At 40.4% G+C, this 20,293-nt stretch overlaps 1 protein-coding gene across 3 annotated transcripts in view; it reads left to right on the forward strand.

Moving 5' to 3' along the window:
• Positions 1-20,293, forward strand: part of Lgr5 (leucine rich repeat containing G protein-coupled receptor 5) — a 127,679-nt gene that overhangs the window by 53,743 nt on the left and 53,643 nt on the right. For all 3 annotated transcript variants that reach the window (XM_052165411.1, XM_052165413.1, XM_052165414.1), the window contains exon 2: positions 8,941-9,012. In XM_052165411.1, coding sequence (XP_052021371.1) covers positions 8,941-9,012 — 72 coding nt within the window. The remainder of the gene's footprint in view (positions 1-8,940; positions 9,013-20,293) is intronic.

Here is a 20,293-nt window from a genome sequence, read left to right on the forward strand (position 1 = left end):
TTCCTGCCTATTTTTTTTTTGGAACATCTGGAGAAGTAGTAGTCAACAGTGAATACAACTGGTCCTGGGTATTTGAGGACATTTTTTTCTTAATTTCAAGTTGTTTTACTTTTTTTTTCATTAATTTATTTATTCACTTTACATCCCAATCACAGGCTGCCCTTTCTTCCCAGCCCCCCATTAGACACACCATCCTCTCCACCCCTTCTATTCAAGTAGGGTAACAGTTCACCCTGTACATCAAGTCACTACAGGACCAGGAACATCCTCTCCCTCTGAGGCCAGACAATGCAGTCCAGGTAGGAGAATGGGATCCACAGGCAGGCAACAGAGTCAGGGACAGCCCCCTCTCCAGTTTTTGGGGGACCACATGAAGACCATGCTGCATATCTGCTATATATGTAGGTGATGCTTGCTCTTTGGTTGGTGGTCAATCTCTGGGAGCCTGCAAGGGTCCAGGTTAATTGACTCTGTTGGTTTTCCTGTGGAGTCCCTATCCCTTCTGAGTACCTCAGTCCTTCTCCCAACTCTTCCACAAGACTTCCGGAGCTCCATCCAATGTTTGGCTGTGGTTCTCTGCATCTGTTTCATCTGTTCCGCTGGGTAGAACCTCTCAGAGGATGGTTATACTAGTCGCCAGTTTGTAAGCATCACACAGTAACATTGATAGTGTCAGGGATTGGTTTGTGCCCATGGAATGAGTCTCAAGTTCCACTGGTTATTGGTTGGCCATTCCCTCAGTCTCAGCTCCATCTTTGTTTCTTGTACACAGGACAAACTTTGAGTTGAAGGTTTTGTGGGCGGGTTAATGTTCATACCCCTCCACTGCCTGGCCACAGGGAGGCCTCTTCAGGTTCCATGGCCCTTATTGCTGGGTGACTCCGCTAGAATCATCCCCACAGACTCCTGGGAGCCGCCCCACCCCACCCCCACCCCTATTTTATTCATTCTCCTGGCCCTTTCTCTCCAGCTCTCCCAACACCTGATTCATACAACCCTCAATCCCTTCTCAATCCCCTCTCCAACTCAGTTCCCTCCCTCCATCTGCCTCTAATGACTATTTAATTCCCCTTCTAAGTGAGATTCAAGCATCCTCACTTAGGCTGTGAGGACATTTTTTATAACTGCCTCAATTTCATTGACTATTACTGATCTATTTTAAATTGTTTATATCTTTTTTAGTCTGACAAGTCGTATGCGTCTAGGAATTTACCTACTTTTTCTAGACTTTCCAGTTCTTTGGAATATGTTTTCAAAACATTCTCTAGTGATGCTCTAGATTTCCCTGGAGCTTTTAATGTCCACTCTAATCATGTCAATGTGTTGCTTCTCTGTTTCTCTTTGAGCTACTTTAGCTGAGAGTTGGTTAGTCTGGTTTATCTTCCCAAAGAACCAACACTTGGTTTGATTATTGGATCGTTCTTTTAGTCCCCATTTTATTAATTTCCATTACAATCTTCTCGATACTTACATGTTTAGTTGTAGCTTGTTCTTATTTTTCTAAAATCTTGAGTTGTTTCATTAGATTCATTAGATTATTTATCTGAGTGCTTGTGTTCTCTCTCTCTCTCTCTTTGATTTTTACATAATCAAAATGCACTAAGAAGATATAACAATTATAATTATATATGCACCAAATATTGGGGCTTCCAGGTTTGTTAGCAAATACTAATGGGTGTAAAGTTGTGATTGTTCGATATTCTCCTTGAACTGTCTTAGCTGGTTTCCAAAATTCTGGTAGGTTGTGATGCTGTTTATTGTTTTTTTTTTTAATCCCAAGAATTTTTTATTTCAGGATGATCCCCTAGGATATAATAGATTCTGTTTGTTCTTTATATTTTAGGCTTACTTTGTGACTTAGAATATAGTCTATTTTTGAGATGATTCTATGGGCTACGGAGATAAATATATACTCAGTTTCCGTAAGATGGAATATTCTGTAGATATTTGCTGAGTCCATTTGCTCTATGATGTAGTTTAAATCTGGTGTTTTTACTTGACTTTTAATTTGGATGACATGAGAACGGAGTATTGAATTCACCCACTAGTAATGTATCAAAACTTTATGTTCATTAGTTTTTGTTTAATGAAAATGGGAGTTCAATATTTGGTGCACATATAATTGTTATATCTTCTTAATGTTTTATTCCCTTTATTAGTATGCAGTGAGTTTCTTTAGCCTTTCAAACTAATTTTGGTTTGAAGTCAACATTAATAGACACCAGAATAGTTGACTTTTAGTAGTTGACTAGCTTGGTTTTTTGTTGTTGTTGTTGTTGTTGTTTTGTTTCTGTTTTTGTTCATTAGATAGATGTACTTTCATTTTTTGACTGTCTATGGGTGTCTTTAACAGTGAGGTGTGTTTCTTGGAGGGAAATATAGTTGTTTATAATTTTTCCATTCTGTCATCTAGTGTATGTGTTTATGATGATGAGTGGAGGACATTTACATTTGAATTTGTTACTGAAAGATGTTTACTAAGTCTTGTGTTTTTATTGATCCTTTCTCAGGTTGGTTGAGTTATTGTTTGTTCTTAACTATATCACCTGTTAGCGTAAGGGGCTTTCTGGTTTATTGTGTTGGGCATAATGGGTTCCCTCCTAGCTCTGCTCTATCCTTAACTTATCCTTTCCTTAACCTATACTTTCCTGTGATTTGTGTGATTATGACTATCTTTCTTCCTCACTTTTTTACAGTATCTTTTATTACATTTAAACATCTTCCATAATATTGAGCTGGTGGTCATGAATTGTTGTAGTTTGTACTTGCTTGAAACACATTTCACCACCAGTTTTTAAATATACCTTTGCTTGATAATGCAGTTTTAGTTGGCAGTTATTTGCTCTCGGGGCTTAAGACAGGATGCTCCATGCTCCATTCTTGCAGGCTCTTAGGTTCTTCTAGCTTGTTTGCCTTTATATGTGAGCAAGCATTTTACCCTTGCAGCTTGCAATATTATTTCTTTACTGTATATTGTTGACGACTTGACTATATATAATGTAGAAATTCTTCTTTCATAACGTCGAATGCTTCTTAAATTTGGGTGTTCACTTCTTTCTTTAGATTAGGAAATTTTCTGAAATAATTTTAGTAACCTAAAATACAGTCTATTTTAGAAATGGTTTGCTGGACTTCTGAGAAGAATGTGTATTTACTTTTCAGTTTGTGAAATATTATAAAAATGTCGGCTAGGTCTATTGGAGACCATTCATGAAGAGCTGCAGTGGACAAGTGAGCTCCCTGGAGATGGCCCACCATCTTGGTCAGCTGTGATGGGTGTACGCTGGTGAGACACTGCCCCCAGAGAGTTCACTCCAGGATTGCTTCTTGCTACTGATGTGCTTTCTCAAGTTTGTCATTGCCACTCTTCTCATTCATGTGTCTTGGTGTGAGTGCACCCAGGGAGACACTCACTGTCTAGAGCCTGTTGTGATCACTTCCTGGGTGATAGCCCACTGGGCAAATTTCCTGCAGATCAACATGAAGATGAACCTTCATGAGTTAATGTTGTTTAGATGAATTAATGACTTTATAGAATTCCTGATTTGATTCAAATAATTTTAGGAAGTTCATAAAGGTGGTTTTAGTTGTTTTGCCAGAAAGCTATAATAAAGTTAGATTCCAGAATAGAATGTGTCTCCTCCTCATAGAATAATAAGTAAAGGCTGCATAATAAGGAAAACAATGAGCTTCCTTAAATTGCACTGAGAAGAAAATTAGGCTTGGAACAGATTCGTGAACAAGGAAAAACATTCATTCTAGGTCAGGGCCAAGGACAAAGCCACAGGTGCATACAATATGAGAAAGTAAGGTCATGGGAAACTGTTGCTTTGAACTTATAATGAGCTTATAGAATGACACACTGTTTTAAACTTATGTCAACATCCTTCTGTAACTCCCCTTTTATGTAATATTTCACCTGTGAGATAATGTTTTTCTTAGAGAACTTTTTGTTTAAAAAGCTAAAAACAAAAATAAAATTTTGGTGTAGCCCTTTTCTGCTTTGCCCAGTGTGTGTGTGTGTGAGAAAGAGAGAGAGAGAGAGAGAGAGAGAGAGAGAGAGAGAGAGAGAGAGAGAGACTTTCTTTTTTTTCTCTCTGACTCACAAAGAGTTAATGAACTCTGAGCCTTTCACCTGGCCAGGGAAAGGTCCCCCTGAGTCAAACAGAAAATAGCCCAAGTAACTAAGTTTCTTTTCTTATTCCCCTGTTGATATCAGTAGAAATTCATTTCCAGAAGCAGTCAGTTTCTGGTCCCAGAGACAGACAGACAGACAGACAGACAGACAGACAGACAGACAGACAGACAGACAGAGAAAGATAGACAGAAAGAGAAAGAGAGAGACAGAAAGAGACAGAGAGAGACAGAGTTAAACTGACAGAAGCCATCAGCTTCTAGCCCAAAAACGGTAGGATAAAGTTAAAGGCCAGAAAAGGCTGGAGGTCATCAGCCTTTGACCTTTATCCAATGCTGTACCCCATCTCAGTACATGATCCTATTGGGTCAAGACCCCTGGCATAGGTCCATTTGATCTAGTATTATCTATCTCCTGCCTATCTATTATTATATGTCTACTATAGTGTGGTACAGCTTAAAACCAGAGTTTATTGACTTTCCCTTGGGATGGCCTGTCTAGATATGAGACTACCTGTGCTTGTTTGACTGAGAATGGCCCCTACAATCTCATATATTTAACCGCTTGGTCCCCAGTTGGTGGATGTGTTTGGGAAGGGTTAGTATATATGTATGTAGATGAAGAGATGAACTCTCAGCTACTGTCTCAGCACCATAGCTCTTAGTGCGTTACCTCAACATTGGAAGCATAACTAAGACAGTGCTTTTAGTCTTTATCTCAGCTCCTTCTATCCTATGAGTCTTTATATTTCTTCTCTGGATTATGATCCAGAGTTTTGGAATATTTGATATTTTTTCCTTCACTGATGTTTTAGCATAGTATTTCCTCAGCATTGTTCCCAACCCCTGAAATTGTGTCTAGTCAGTTGGTGACATTACCCTTTGTGTGTTTTATTCGACCCACTGATTTTTATTTCATTTCCAACAGTGTTGCTTTGTGCTTGAGTTTTTGTCAAAAAAAAAATCTCAATTTCTGAGATAAATTTTTCTTCTGTGTTGATAACTTCTTTTTTGTGTTGCTGATTTTCTCAGCCACTTTTATGGCTTTTTTGTTTCTTCTATGTTGCTGACTTTACCCTAAAGACCATCAGTTGAGTTTATCTGCTTGTTTGTGTCCTCTGAAGTCACTGGTAATTTTTTCCTAGTAGGCTTTCTAAGTATTTAGCTTATTAAGTATTTGCTCTTACAGTATCTTTTGGAAGAGTCATGTGTAACAGTTGTATTAGTGATCAAGTTGACAAAAATCTAAAATTACCTAGGACATAAGCCTCTGGGGGTGTTTGTGAGGGATTTTTGTTGGGCTAATTGGTGTAGGAAAACACACACATCACAACAGAATGTGAGTGGAATAATATTATTGGATGGGCTTCACACTGAATGAAAAGGATAGAGGTAGATGAGCAATATATATTCATCTATTGCTCTCTGCTACTTTACTCTGGGTATAGTTTGACTAGCTGTCTCAAGTGCCTGCCATTGTGACCTCCTGTGTAATAATATCCTGTGACTCATACTGTGAGCTAAATAAACCCTTTCCCACCTTTTCTAGGTTGCTCTTCTGTTGCTATGATAAACAATATGACCAAAAGCAATTTAGGAGATAAAGACTTACAGTGCCAGGTCACAGTCTGTCGCTGAGGGAAGTCAGGGGAGGGACTAAGACAGAAGCCAAGGAGGAGTGCTGTTCACTGTCCTGCTCCCTCACTACCTCATGCTCAGTTAGCTTCGTCATGCATTCCAGACATACTAGTCTAGGGATGTACTACCCACAGTGGGCTGGATCCTTACATATCAAATTAACAAGCTAGAAAATGCCCCACAGACATGCCCGTGGGCAGGTCTATCTGGTAGAGGGAATTCTTGAGTTGAGATTCCATTTTCCCAGGTGACTCCAGAATCTGTTAAGTAGGGAAAAAAAAACAAAGCACTAATATACCTCTCAAGTCCTTTTCGTCAGAGTAATTTTGTCATAGTATAGGAAAAGACACTAATATTCCTTGCTTTTTTTCATATTTCTTGTTGTTTCTGTGATTCAATTTGTACATTTATTGGTTTAGACATCTCCTAATTTTGTGTGGGGAACGTCTTATTATGTAGTCTATTTTTGCAGACTCAATTCATAGAAACTTGTAGGGAGTCTTAGTCAGCCACAGTTACCCCCACCAGAGCGCTAAACGGCTAGAGCACCTTTGGGTTTTTCCCATTGTCTGCCATAGTTTTCTCTGAACATTTTAAGTATCCTACCACATGTGTGAGTTTCTGAAGATATTCCTTTCTTTCCCTTTGTGGAATCGGACCCTATTTCTTATTCTATTAACTATTGTTCATCACACAAAGGCAATTCCCTCGTTTCCATCTTATCTGGAAATCCAGAAAGTACTTTTCTCTAAATTCTTCTCTGACAATAAGGGCAGGTCTATCAGGAGGGAGTCTTGTTTATAAGTTTTCCATTTGAGAGGATTTTTTTGCTGGCTAACAGTAGCTCTGGGTGGAATGGTAACCCAGTGGACCCCTGAGGCCCTAGGATGGAGGATGGCCTAGAACGGGAGGTGTAAGGACCGATAGAGGGACAGTGGTCAGTGTAAAGAGCTGACCCTTACACTAAAGGTCATAGCAGCCATGAGTGAGGAGAGCCTGATGCAGTAGTGATCTTTAGAACAAAATTAACACTCAATGGATCACAGAAGCAGGGATGACGGGACAAGGAAAAGTTGACGATCAATTTGTTTACTTCTCAATGTATTCTTCGAATTAAGAATAAAGCCTCACCAGTGTTAGTGTCCAATTGCCATTTGTCAAATGAAGAAAAAATATGAGAGAAAAATGAATTTTAAATAGCAAACTATGGAAGCCATAGAAACTCTTGGAAGAGAAATTCTATTACATGAGTGTGCTAGTTATTTTTCTTGTTGCTGTGAGGAAATAACAGACAGAAGCAATCGAAGGAAAGAAGATATCGCTTTGGCTCACAGTTTGAGGGTACAATCCATGGTGGCAGGAATGTGATGTTGTTTCCATGGTAACCAGGGCGTGAAGCAGCTGATCGCAAGCACTCACACAAAACCTGTGACTAAATCTGGTATTGTCAAGTCTTCTCAGAGGCTACACAGTCACAGTGGGATATCTAGAAACCACATTGATCTGTTTAACACATTGCTAATTGGTTAAACACATATACAAAAAAATAAGATTGTCATTAATTTTTACTATCGAGACAATCTCAGGAAAATCCAAATTTTAAAAAAAACAGACATATTTTACTCCCTATTTTTGTCTCTGTTTAACTTTAAGGTGAGACTATAGTGTGTATCTGACTACGCTGTTAATACACTAGCAGATGTCAAAATAGGAGTCCTAAGGTTATCATACTCAAGTCTCTAGCAAAACATTTTGCCTCCTTTGAACATATTTGTTACTTTTTTTTGCATGTACAGATGTGTGTGTTGTGCATGCATGTGTATATGCTTATTTGCATGTGGAGGGAATGTGTGTGTGCGCACAAGCAAATGTATAGACATGTGATCATGCATATGGAGGTAGATATTGGGTATCTACCCCGGTCACTCCTCACTCTGCTGAGGCAGGGTCTGTCAGCCAACCGTGAGATCACTGGTTCTAACTTGTCTAGCTAGCCAGCCTGCCCCAAGTATCCATTGTCTCTCTCTGCCTCCAGATGTCTGGGATTAGAAGTAGTTGCCATGCCTTCCTGGCTTCTACATGGGTTCTGGGGATACAAAGTCTGGTCCTCATGCTTGCATGACAAATGCTCTATCCACTGAGCCGTCTCCCAGGGTTCATGTTGGTAAAGGTTAAAATAACTCCTCACTTCCATAGCATCACTGAGTTAACATAAACATTTGTCAAAACAACTACTAGACTGAGGAGTTGCCGTGGGCGTGTACACTTTAACAAAGAAGCCCAGAGTCCAGACCTGATGTGACAATGACATTCATTCTCAGGATAAGGTCACTTTCTCCCCAAATTTGCAACAGCTATATGAAGTCTGAGCTGGTCTTGGTTCAGGTCTGTCCAACTGTCAGTCTCTGGACTTCTGATACACAGATAGGAAAGTCATAGATGCTATACAACATGTGAGAAACAGTAAGGAGAGAAGAAAAAAAAAACAATAAAATCTAATTACACGGACTTTCACTTAAAACAAAAATTGATTGAGTTCTGCCCAAAGTGGCTTGTTGTCTCCCGTGCCAGGAACTACTGTGCAGGCCTAGCAGGAAGTGTGCTACAGAACGGGATCGCCTTACACCCTCCTTTTATGGTTCATTTCACTTACTTAATGCAATCCGAGAAGCTGCAAAAGGAGCAAGTCTGAAGAGGGAATGGGCTTTTTGTCTTGTTTTGTTTCAAGTTTCTTGGGATCAAAACATTTGTTTTTACAAGGTGCTTAGAAATCCCGGAGGAACAACGGGGAGTTCTATGGTTGCCAGGTGAAGACAACTCTCTTTGTCACCTGGAAAGCAAGACGCAAAGTTGGGTTTCCTCTGCTTCCTTTTCTGCCCTTCGCAACCTCGTTTTAAATATGAAAGAATTACAACCATGCCCATGAATGGTCTAAACCATCTAACATTCCTTGCCAGTTCCTCATAGAGTGTTTAATCTAAGAAAGAGCCCCTGGCCTTGGCGGGTTATATATCTGAGATGGAAAATCACTATTCATTTGTCAAGCGGGGGAATGAGTTCATTTTACCATCTTGCTTGGAAATGTGTGAAGAAGCGAACAGCTGGATCTCCTTGCAATGGTATATCCTGCTCCTCACACGCTGTCTGTCTGTCTTCCCTCCCCTCCAGGGACCTCAGTATGAACAACATCAGTCAGCTACCCGCCAGTTTGCTACATCGCCTCCGCTTCCTAGAAGAGTTGTAAGTATCGCTGCTGTCTGGATGTCTGGATACTAAGCACATTCCCGTGTTTGTCTCTCAAACTTGCTGTGGGAATCAGATAAAACAAATCAGGGAAGCTGTCGGCACCAACAACTCTGGCACATGAGGAAACACTTAAGAGGTGGGGGATGGGGGAAAGACTAGCTTATGATTCTGGAAATCAACTTATAAAAGAGTTTACCATGAGGCTACAACTTTCTAAGGTGAGACTGAGCCAAACAAATTAAAATTTTAAAGCAAAGGCTGTTTAAAAGAGCTGGATGACTCTCTGGAAACAGTTAAACAGCGGGGTATTAAAAGTTTGAATACTGGTTCATGTTTATTAAAATAGCAAGTAAAGCTATAATGAAAACCAAAAACTGCCTCTTGGTTCGGCTTGTGAGTGGGAGAATTGAGTCCACATTGCATAGCACCAAAACTTCTTGTCCTAATCACTTTTAATTACTATTTCCCTACTTTTAAATTTAGCTTCCCTCAAGGCTCTGACGGAGAAAACATGAAATCCAGAGGATTTAAGAATGGGTTCTTCTAAACTCACTATTTAAAAAAAAAATGTAAAGGAGAAAAGATAAAATTAGTTAATGATGCACAGAGGAAACCTGATTAAGTCTAGTGATCACTTTCCAGAAGATGAAAGAGAACTGTACAAACCAAAAATCTGCATTTGCAAATTCATTTGATCCTCATACCCTGTTGAGTGGTCGAAGCTCTGCGACATTGTGGTCCCTGTTAAGGGTGCTTGGCACCATCAGTTGGGTAAATCCTCTGACGGTTGATTAAAGGGATTGTGTCGGCAATGACCTCTTTTGAAAATGCGTTCCTTTTAAACCCTAAAGTCAGGGTCCAATTTGAGGAGTAATTTAAATCTTTGGTGCAACACATGATCCACCATGGGAGGTGGGATGTTCCATCATATAACCAAATTACACAACAGCGATCATTTCTTCAAGAGGATAATATTCCCAAATTCTCCATGCTCAAGTTTTATCTTCTTCTTTTTAATGGTATTATTGTTTAAAGAGCATTATTGTTCTTATTACTAGAAAGAATATAACTGATTGGTTATCATGTGGTGTGGTGAGGAATCGAAATAGTTTATATAGCAAGGTTGTTTTTTAATCATTTAGAGAATATATTCAGTCTATATCTAGACTTCTCTCTCTTCCTTTCTACACTCTATCACATTCACTTACATGGCTTTGACTTAGCCTTCAAAAAAAAAGCTAGGAGTATTATCTGTCTTAGTCATGGTCTGTACATAGTAAATAATAAAGTTCTGAAAAAATAACAAATGAAATGCTTAAGAGGAGCTTCACACATATTGCGAGAATGTGTGTGTGTGTGTGTGTGTGTGTATAGTGTGTGTATGTATACATGTATGTATGTTGTGGTTCTGGTAAGTAAATTTCAAACATCAGGACTGTTGGCTTAAATACAACTCTCTTGTTCTCCTTGCCCTGCCCAATTAAGATGCAAAAATTAGCTCTCTGTACCATCATATTTCTAAGATAAAAAATGATGCACCCTTTCCTCTTTTTCTTTTTGTAAGTATCACAAGGCACAATGCTGCCTTTCTTCCCCAACACATACTTTAACTTTAGACCACAAACTGAATCAATAAATAATTCACTTCCCCCAAGGACCTTTCATGGAATCTCCGCCCCTCCCTAGTGACTTAGCCCATTCAAAATAACTCCTCTGTCTTCTTGAAGTAAATGTTAATTCTGTCTCAAGGGCAGTTTGTCAAAAGATAATTGAGAGGGGGAAGCAGAGTAAGGGAGAGAGAGAGGGTGCCATTCTAAATAGGGGCTTTAATGAACAAATTCATATTTATCACTCCCGAAGCTCCATCCAATACTTTGGTCATAGAACCAGAGAACTCCAGAATTAAAGGTCACTCTTTAAAAACTATCGCATTCTCTTTGTCTGCCCTGGAATTGGATCTGCTGAGCTGACTGAATTGATGAATTTAAGGTTTAAGACTGAGACCCATGAGATGGCTCAGAAGAGAAAGGCATTAGCCACCAATCCAATCACCAGACCCCAAGTGGTGGAAGGAAAGAAATAACGCCTCCAAACTTTCCTCTGACTGCTCCATACAAACATGTGAGCACACACACACATAGGCACATACACCAATGCACATATGCACACACACAAGCACACATGCATGCATATACACACATGCACACACACATATACACACAGAGTGTAATATACACAGATGGGTGGGTAGGTGAGAAGGGTATGGGAGGAGTTGGGGGAGGGTAAAACATGATCAGCATATATTGTGGAAAACCAATTTCATTAAAAATTTTAAACTAAAAAAAAAAAACAAAAAAACAAAAAACAAAAAATATAAAAGAAGCAACAAAAACCAAAGAGATAACTCAGAGGTTAAATATATATTTCTCTGTTGCAAGGGACCTGAGTTTGGCTCCTAGCACCTACACTGATATCCATCTCTAACTCCAACTCCAGGACACGCATTGTCTTCCCCTGACCTCCACAGCCACCTACCTAAACTCACATAACCATGCACAGACACTTAATAAAATATTATATATTGAAATAAAATAAAATGTTTTTAATAATAAAAAAGAAAGCATAGAGCAACAAGTGCTAGTACAGATAGATCCAGAAGGACATCCTTATACGCTGCTGACGAGAAGGCGAGCTAGTGCAGGCTCTGCCAAAACCAATACAGAGATGACTTGTATTGTGTCACCCGACTGCCTCTTGAGGGTGTTTATCCACAGACTCGAAGTCAACATAACACAAACAAAGTTGCACATCAGTGGGGTTTGCAGCATTGTTCACAGTTGCCACATAACAGAACCAATGCAGGGGTCCAACAACAGAGGGAGCTGGACAAGGAAGACAAACACAAGTAAACACAAGCGATGGAGTGTTTGTCAGCCACCGAGAGAAATGAAGTTATGTCGTCCGCAAGAAAACAGACGCAACTGGAGATAATCATAGTAAGCCAATTAGGCCAGTCACAGAGAGACCAATCTGTTCTCTCATTTTGTGGTCCTGGATTTTATATAGTCACATATATATGTATATACATACACACACACACACACATATAGATAGATAGATAGATAGATAGATAGATAGATAGATAGATGTATGTGTATATTATATATATTATAATTGTAATATATTATATTATATTACATTACATAGTATGTTTATATAAAATAACAGCAGAAGTGAAATTGTCCACAAGAAGAAAGGGGATAAACAGGAATAAAAGGGATAAGCAAGGAAGGGGGTCACATATATGCTCAACATAAAATGTGTGCCTGTATGAAAATAAAACAGTAAATTAAGTTAAAATTTTAAAATAATAGTCTTAAAGCAAAAATAATAGCTTCCTTTTTCTGGTCAACGTGCTTGTTATACATTATACCACTGCATCATCTTACCTCATAGAGATAGAAAGAGCCAATCCTGGTTAGCAGACAGGAAAACTGAGGCTGAGAGAGAATGAGGTAACGAAGTTGGTTGGTATCAGAGCTGAGAGTTTGGCTGGGTTCACAGCTAGGATGGGAAGTGGCTTTCAGAGCTGTGCTTGACAGGAAGAGAGAGGGTGAGGAGCTGTGTGTGACTGTCCTGGGCTGTTCACCACTTCACCGCAGGTACTGGGTACAGGACGCTTCCCAGTCAGACTCAGTTAAGGAAACCGAGATATTCAGTGGTGGATGTGCATCCGTGTGCCCTTGCCTGCGTCTGTCTGTGTGGAAAAAGGAAAAAGAATGAGCTGGAAGGCAGGACTGGGGACCCGGGCGGGGGTGGCAGGACTGCGGACCCGGGCGGGGGTGGCAGGACTGGGGACCTGGGCAGGGGTGGCAGGACTGCGGACCCGGGCGGGCGGGGGTGGCAGGACTGCGGACCTGGGCGGGCAGGGGTGGGGGAGCACAGATTCAGATGTTAATCCCAGATCCTCGCCCCTGAGAAGCATCATCGCAATCTGGAAGTGTAACGTCTGGCGTTGTTCCGCGCCCAAACCGCTTGTTCATAATTTTACGTATAAAAATACATACTTAACACAATGGTCTGTGAAGTATTTTCCATGAGCAAACAAATTGCCATCTATGCTGGCTGACATGGATGTGCATTTAGAAATCCGTATGTGTGAGACATTGTGACACTGAAGGAGCTATCGACTTCCACTCAGCTTATGCAGCCGAATGCGGTCTCCTTATAGCCAAATAGATTGCTGTATACAGTGTCGACAATAAAATCCCATCGCAACAGTCTTTAAAAAATCACTGTTAATGAATCCAAGTCACCATCTTTTGCTCTAACCACCCAACACATCATTTCTCTAGTTTACTTCGTTATAGACTTCATATGAAATATATATATATACATACATATACACACATATACACATATATACACATACACACATATATACATTCATATATACACACATATATACATACAGAGAGAGATATACATATATATACACATACACATATATATACATATATACATTCATATATACACATATATATACATACAGAGAGAGATATACATATATATACAGATATGTCTGTATATATCTGTGTGTGTGTGTGTGTGTGTGTATATATATATATATATATATATATATATATATATATATATCACGGTTTTATAGACAGCAATATAGATAGCTGTGGTTCACTGTTTACCCACCCATCATTTAAGCTTAACAAAATACAGTTATAATATTCAAGGAGTTAATTTTTTTAAGTGTGTCTCTAGGTAACATGTCTCTCTGCAACAAATATTTCAGAAAAAAAATAATAAATGCTATCATGGAGAATGATCTCCCTCTTGTTCTTGACATCCAGGGATAGTGAGGCTGTTCCAAGCTTTGGCACATTCGTTGCTTGATTTGTTGATTTATTCTAGTGACCTGGTGTGCACAGACCAATCATTGTGCTCAGGATGATCAGCTCACACTAATAAGAGGTAAAGAAAGGGAGAGCCGTTTTCTTAATGTATAGAGTCTATTTCCCTGAGAGCGGTGCACAGCAGCCACATTCGGAAGCCCAGGGCACCCTGGTCTGGATGTGCAGTTACTGGCATTGAACCTCACTGGGCCTTGGGTGATAGGTCCTGAAAGCCATTCCAACTGACCTCTGGGATGTGTCTGAGAATCAAAGGTCAGGATCTGAGAGGATCTGGACAATCCTCAACTTACATTTGAGTTGTCATGAGATGCAAACACCTTTAAAATTTCTCCTTTCTTGTTTCATAAGCCTGATTTTTGAGGAAATCCAGGAAAGTAAAATCTGTGGAGGAAAGGCTGGTTGCTGCTATGATAGATAAAGCCAGTGGTGCCCGACAGTTCTTTACCAGATTTTGACATCTTGAACAAACGCTGCATTTGGCACCAACGTTTCTTCTTCCAGCTCTGCTCACTCTCTTAAGGACTTCATGTTCTTCCTTTGTGGGCAAACAAAAGATTCTGCATTTGGCCTTCAAAGTGTGACTCAGGGTTCAGGAGCTAATGGCAGCTGGTGTCTGTTGCTGGCATCTACATGTTAGAGTAAACGGAGATTGGAATTCTGATTAGACCAGGCAGTTGTTTCCATTTTAAATATTCCCAATCTTTATTTCCAGCTTGCATCTTAAAATCTTCCCAGATTTTAGTGCTATTGGAATCAAATTGTCGACTCGCAACGAAACATGAGAGGCTCTAGGGAGGTCTGCTTTTAAGTTACCATTGTTCCCTGGAACAGTTTGCTAGTATTATGGTTGGCTTTGAAGAACCTCTACATAAATAGTAGATATCTATCATTACCAATGAAATTTGGAATGAGAGATACCACCAGACATTCTGAAGCATAATCCATCCTTGCTATTTTTACTGCCTCGCCACATGACTGAAAAGGGTGAGAACCGTCCTGCCTGTCTTTTGAGATTTTTTTTTCATTAAGGAAGAACCGTAGTAGACTATAGCACATGTTACTTTTTGCTTGTCAAGTGAAAATACGGTCATGCCCGTGAACAATCTTCATGCCCTTAGGCCTTAGTGTGTCTTTAGTCTCTTATTGACGTAGAGCTGACAATTGTTTTTCAATTCTTCCAGCTAGAACTTCCGGTATGACTGCATGCCATTGATTTTGGTTCTCTTCCAAATAAAAACCCACCTCGCTAGAAATACTCCCTTAGGTATCTTATACACCCTTAGGTATCTTGCTATTTCGAACACCTATTAAAAGGTGTTTTTCAGCCGGGTGGTGGCGGCAGCGGCGGTGGTAGCACACGCCTGTAATCCCAGCACTCTGGGAGGCAGAGGCAGGTGGATTTCTGAGTTCGAGGCCAGCCTGATCTACAGAGTGAGTTCCAGGACAACCAGTGCTACACAGAGAAACCCTGTCTTGAAAAAAACAAATCCAAAAAAAGGTGTTTTCCCTTGTCTCTTTGTATCCCTGTAATGTGCCTTCATCCCCAACTCCTATACAATATAAATGCCCACCCAATTTCTCCACTTAATTTTATCATTTTTTGCTTAGTACTTCTTAGGCCCACAATTCGACATGTGGAGAGGACTTGGGTTTGGTTGCCAGCACCCACAGGATAGACTTCCACCTTTAACTCCAGTTCCAGTTGCTCTGGCTCCCTCTTCTGGCCCCCGTGGGCTCTGCACACACATGGTACACTTAGATACATGCAGGCAAAGCACTCAGACATAAGAAATAAGAGTACATGGAAAGAGAAATCTCATAGGACCCCACCTCTAGGAAAAGCACTAGAGACAACTAAAGAGCACTGAAAGCAGGAGGGTCATCAACAAGGGTGTGCTCTAAACTGTCATCCGATACCAAGTGGCCATCCCTGAAATCATACGCACATGAGCCACACTGAACTCAGCAGAGATGTATACATCTCTGTGAATATATGCATAACAATAGCAACTTAGAAAAAGAGGTTGTCTTAGTCAGGGTTTCTATTCCTGCACAAACATCATGACCAAGAAGCAAGTTGGGGAGGAAAGGGTTTATTCAGCTTACACTTCCACATTGCTGTTCATCACCAAAGGAAGTCAGGACTGGAACTCAAGCAGGTCAGGAAGCAGGAGCTGATGCAGAGGCCATGGAGGGATGTTCCTTACTGGCTTGCTTCCCCTGGCTTGCTCAGCTTGCTTTCTTATAGAACCCGAGAGCACCAGCCCAGGGATGGCACCACCCATAAGGGGCCCTCTCCCCTTGATCACTAATTGAGAAAATGCCTTACAGCTGGATTTCATGGAGGCATTTCCTCAAAGGAGGCTCCTTTCTCTGCGATAACTCCAGCTTGTGTCAAGTTGACACAAAAATCAGTCAGTACAGAGGCCATGAATTTGAGAGGGAGGTGGAAATATACGAGAGGCACTGGAAGGAAGAAAGAGAATGGGGAAATAATGCCATTAAATTTTAATTTTAAAAACAATAATTTTTATTAGATATTTTCTTAATTTACATTTCAAATGTTTCCCCTTTCCTGGTTTCCCCTCCAAAAACACCCTCTCGCATCCCCACCTCCCCCTCCTCACCGACCCGTCTACTCCCTCTCCCCTGTCCTGGTACTCCACTATACTGGGGCACCCAGACTTCTCAGGACCAAGGGACTCTCCTCTCTTTGATGACCAACAAGGTCATCCTCTGCTTGAGCTTCATTTGGTCTGTTTGGAATATCTTGGCTATTCTAAGCTTCTGGGCTAATATCCACTTGTCTGTGAGTGCACACCATGTGTGTTCTTTGTGATTGGACTACCTCACTCAGGATGATATTTTCTAGTTCCATCCATTTGCCTACGAATTTCATGAATTCGTTGTTTTTAATAGCTGAGTAGTATTCCATTGTGTAAATGTACCACATTTTCTGTACCCATTCCTCTGTTGAGGGATATATGGGTTTTTTCTAGCTTCTGGCTATTATAAATAAGGCTGCTATGAACATAGTAGAGCATGTATCTTTATTACATGTTGGAGAATCTTCTGAGTATATGCCCAGAACAATGGAATGGTGACATCTAAACTCTGATCAGGAGCTAGGGGAAAGCTGGTCCTACAGCTAAGACAGAGCATTTCAGAGTGAGGAGCAGTGAAGCAGAGACCCTGAGACAGCAGAGAGGTCTTTGTGGGAATAGAGGGACAGGGAACATCAGTGAGATGTGTGTGAGGATGAAGGAGCAAAGGCTGGAGCCTGAGGTCTCTGTCAGGCCGGGTGTGGAATTCAGCAGGAGTGGTGGGAAGCCATTGGAGAGATACGTGCAGCTAGTAAATCAATATGGCGTTTTAAAAAGATGTATCTGGGCTGGAGAGATGGCTCAGTGGTTAAGAACACCGACTGTTCTTCCAGAGGTCCTGAGTTTAATTCCCAGCAACCACATGGCGGCTCACAACCATCTGTAATGGGACCTGACGCCCCCTTCTGGGGTGTCTGAAGACAGCAATGGTGAACTCATCTATATAAAATAATAAATAAAAGATGTATCTGATTTCTGTTTGAAAAAAACAGACTAAAGAATTAGAGAAGCGGAAAGGTTCATTAGGAAACCGTTAATTAGGGTGGGTAAAAATCGAAGAATATTTCTCATGTACAGATGACATTCAAATATCTTGGCCAGATTTTTTTGTTGTTCATTTTGGTTCTGACTGAGGAGCTCTCAGTAAGGTTCACAGTACAGGCTCCCTGGACAGCATCTTTTGAATGACCTTGATATTTACTCTCCATTGAAATTTATTTTTTGTGTATTGGGAAATGCAAAGTCATGTGCCTCCCCAGCTAGTAAGTCAGAAACTCTGGAGTCTGAGCTCAGGAAATCCGCCTGTAGTGTGCACTGTGGATGATACTGTTTGAAGACCATTACAGTCAGCTGGTCAACCAGTTAGTCAGTCAGTCGGTCAGTTGGTGTTTCTGGTGACGTCAGAATTCCTGGAGCCTCTCATACATTTCTGGGCCCCACCACAGATGTTCTTCAGACAATCGTAGGGCAGAAGGAGAACATCAAAAATGTATATATAGGAGATTCCCAGGTGATGAGTCACACTGTGACAACTTCCAGCTAAGGCGGAATTAAATGCCACCTCCACTTACTGTCCTCTCAATCCCCAGGAAGCCCTTTCTTCTGCCTGCCCTGCTTTTGACAGCACTGGCATTATCTAAAGGTCTCTTAGGCCTACTTTACAACCTGGGAAAGGAGAGAAATGGTGTCTTTTGTCTAAGTGTAATAATTGAATAGCTCCATAAATGTATAGCATTTATAAATTGCTTAGTTAAAAAAGTAAATAAAAGGTAGCTACTATGTATATGTCCATAACACATTGTACAACAGCTTACTGAGAAAACTCCAAATTTCTGAATTTCAATGTTGTTTATAATACAGAGGGAATCTTCTTTGACTGTTTCTAGTCTGGCTACATAATAGCTATCCATCTCAGAATCATTCTGCCAAGCATGAAGTAACTAGGATCAGTTATATTTAGAAACATGATCAATTATCTTGATTGATTGACTGACTAATAATAAATACCTTTGAGTTCCCGGTTCTATGAAGACAATATGATTCTTGACCTTAAGAGTCAATAATCTGGGGGCTGGAGAGATGATGGCTCAGCGGGTAAGAGCACTGACTGCTCTTCCAAAGGTCCTGAGTTCAAATCCCAGCAACCACGTGGTGGCTCACAACCAGCCATAATGAGATCTGACGCCCTCCTCTGGTGTCTGAAGACAGCGACAGTGTACTTACATATAACAATAAGTAAATCTTTTTTTAAAAAAGTCAATAATCAGACCACACATGAAAGGGCAGAAAATGAAGCTTGACGTGCAATACTGTGTAGTATCTATCTGTGGATTGAGGTCACTAGGGCACAGGGCAGAGGGCGCAGAGGAGTTGAACTGAGCTTTTTTAGGCTGTGGTTAAGAAACCATGGTTCTTTCTGCTCATTAAAGATCGCCTAGTTCTCCTGAAAGAGTGTATGTAATCAGTCCAGAGATTATTTGAGGCTTCAACAATTCTTAGCCCATGAACCCTGAAATCTGAATATTCTTCATCCTACCTAATACTGAAAGCAAACTCACAGCTCACGAATACGTAGTCCTTAGACATTTTTCGCCTGGCTTTAGAAACCTTTTGACTGCTTTTGACCAAGTTAATGAGAAGAAAAACAACCAAAAGGGGAAAGGGGAAAACGTGACTAACTTAGAAGTCTCGAAGTTCACGGAAAATCCAGGCAGGCTTGTTTAGATATAAAAACCACTGTGTGGTTGGTGGGCCTATCTGTAGCAGCGGCTCCCGGTGCAGGCATTTCCAGAGAGACCCAGGCAGAGAGCACAGCCAACGCCCCGTCCACCCTCAGAACATCCTATAGGATATTCAGAACATTCCTGTCTTTCTAGGACAAAGTAAAGGGCAGAAAAAAAAAGTCAGACTTCCCTTTTATAAAATAAAACACAGACCGACCACCACCAAAAAGGGTCCATATTAATTAAAATTTTTAACTTACTTTAGAGACTCAGTGATATTTATACATTCTGAAAGGTGTTTTAGATTATTATTACAATAGTAAATCATCTCTGTTTGGGGGAGGAGAGATGTACCAACAGTCTTTTGCAATTTAATTTTCTTTTTTTTTTCTTTCTGTGGAAGTTAAAGAAAGAAAGCAAATAATGCTGAAATAATGTATCTCATACAGGGTGCTGTGTCATTCAGGATAACTTTTATATTGTAATAAAAGATGAAGTTTTTAACTTCTATCTTATTTTAGAAACAGGAATGATAAAAGAGATGTTTTTATAAAATAGTGATTTTTAGAAACAGAGTTTTAAAGAATGGCTTTCAACTGAATGGCATTTAGGTCTCTAGCATTGAAATATTAGTCCAAATCATCACTGGGAAAAAATATTTATTTATTTTGATGTATATGAGTACACTGTCACTGTCTTCAGAAACACCAGAAGAGGGCGCCAGATCCCATTATAGATGGTTGTGAGCCACCATGTGGTTACTGGGAATTGAACTCAGGACCTCTGGAAGAACAGTCAGTGCTCTTAACCTCTGAGCCATCTCTCCAGAATATATATATGTATGTATATATAATACAATATAATCTGATCATAATCTCCCCTACCTCATCTCCTGCCAGATCTCAAACCTCTCCTCCCCCCCCCCCCCAGGGCTCAGGGAACCATGAAGAAGAAGTGGAAAGAGTTTGAGAACCAGAGGGGCTACGCCCACCCACCCATCCTACTCCATGCCTTCTTTCTC

Source organism: Apodemus sylvaticus, chromosome 20 (assembly GCF_947179515.1).
Source record: "Apodemus sylvaticus chromosome 20, mApoSyl1.1, whole genome shotgun sequence".
NCBI classification, from domain to species: Eukaryota; Metazoa; Chordata; class Mammalia; order Rodentia; family Muridae; genus Apodemus; species Apodemus sylvaticus.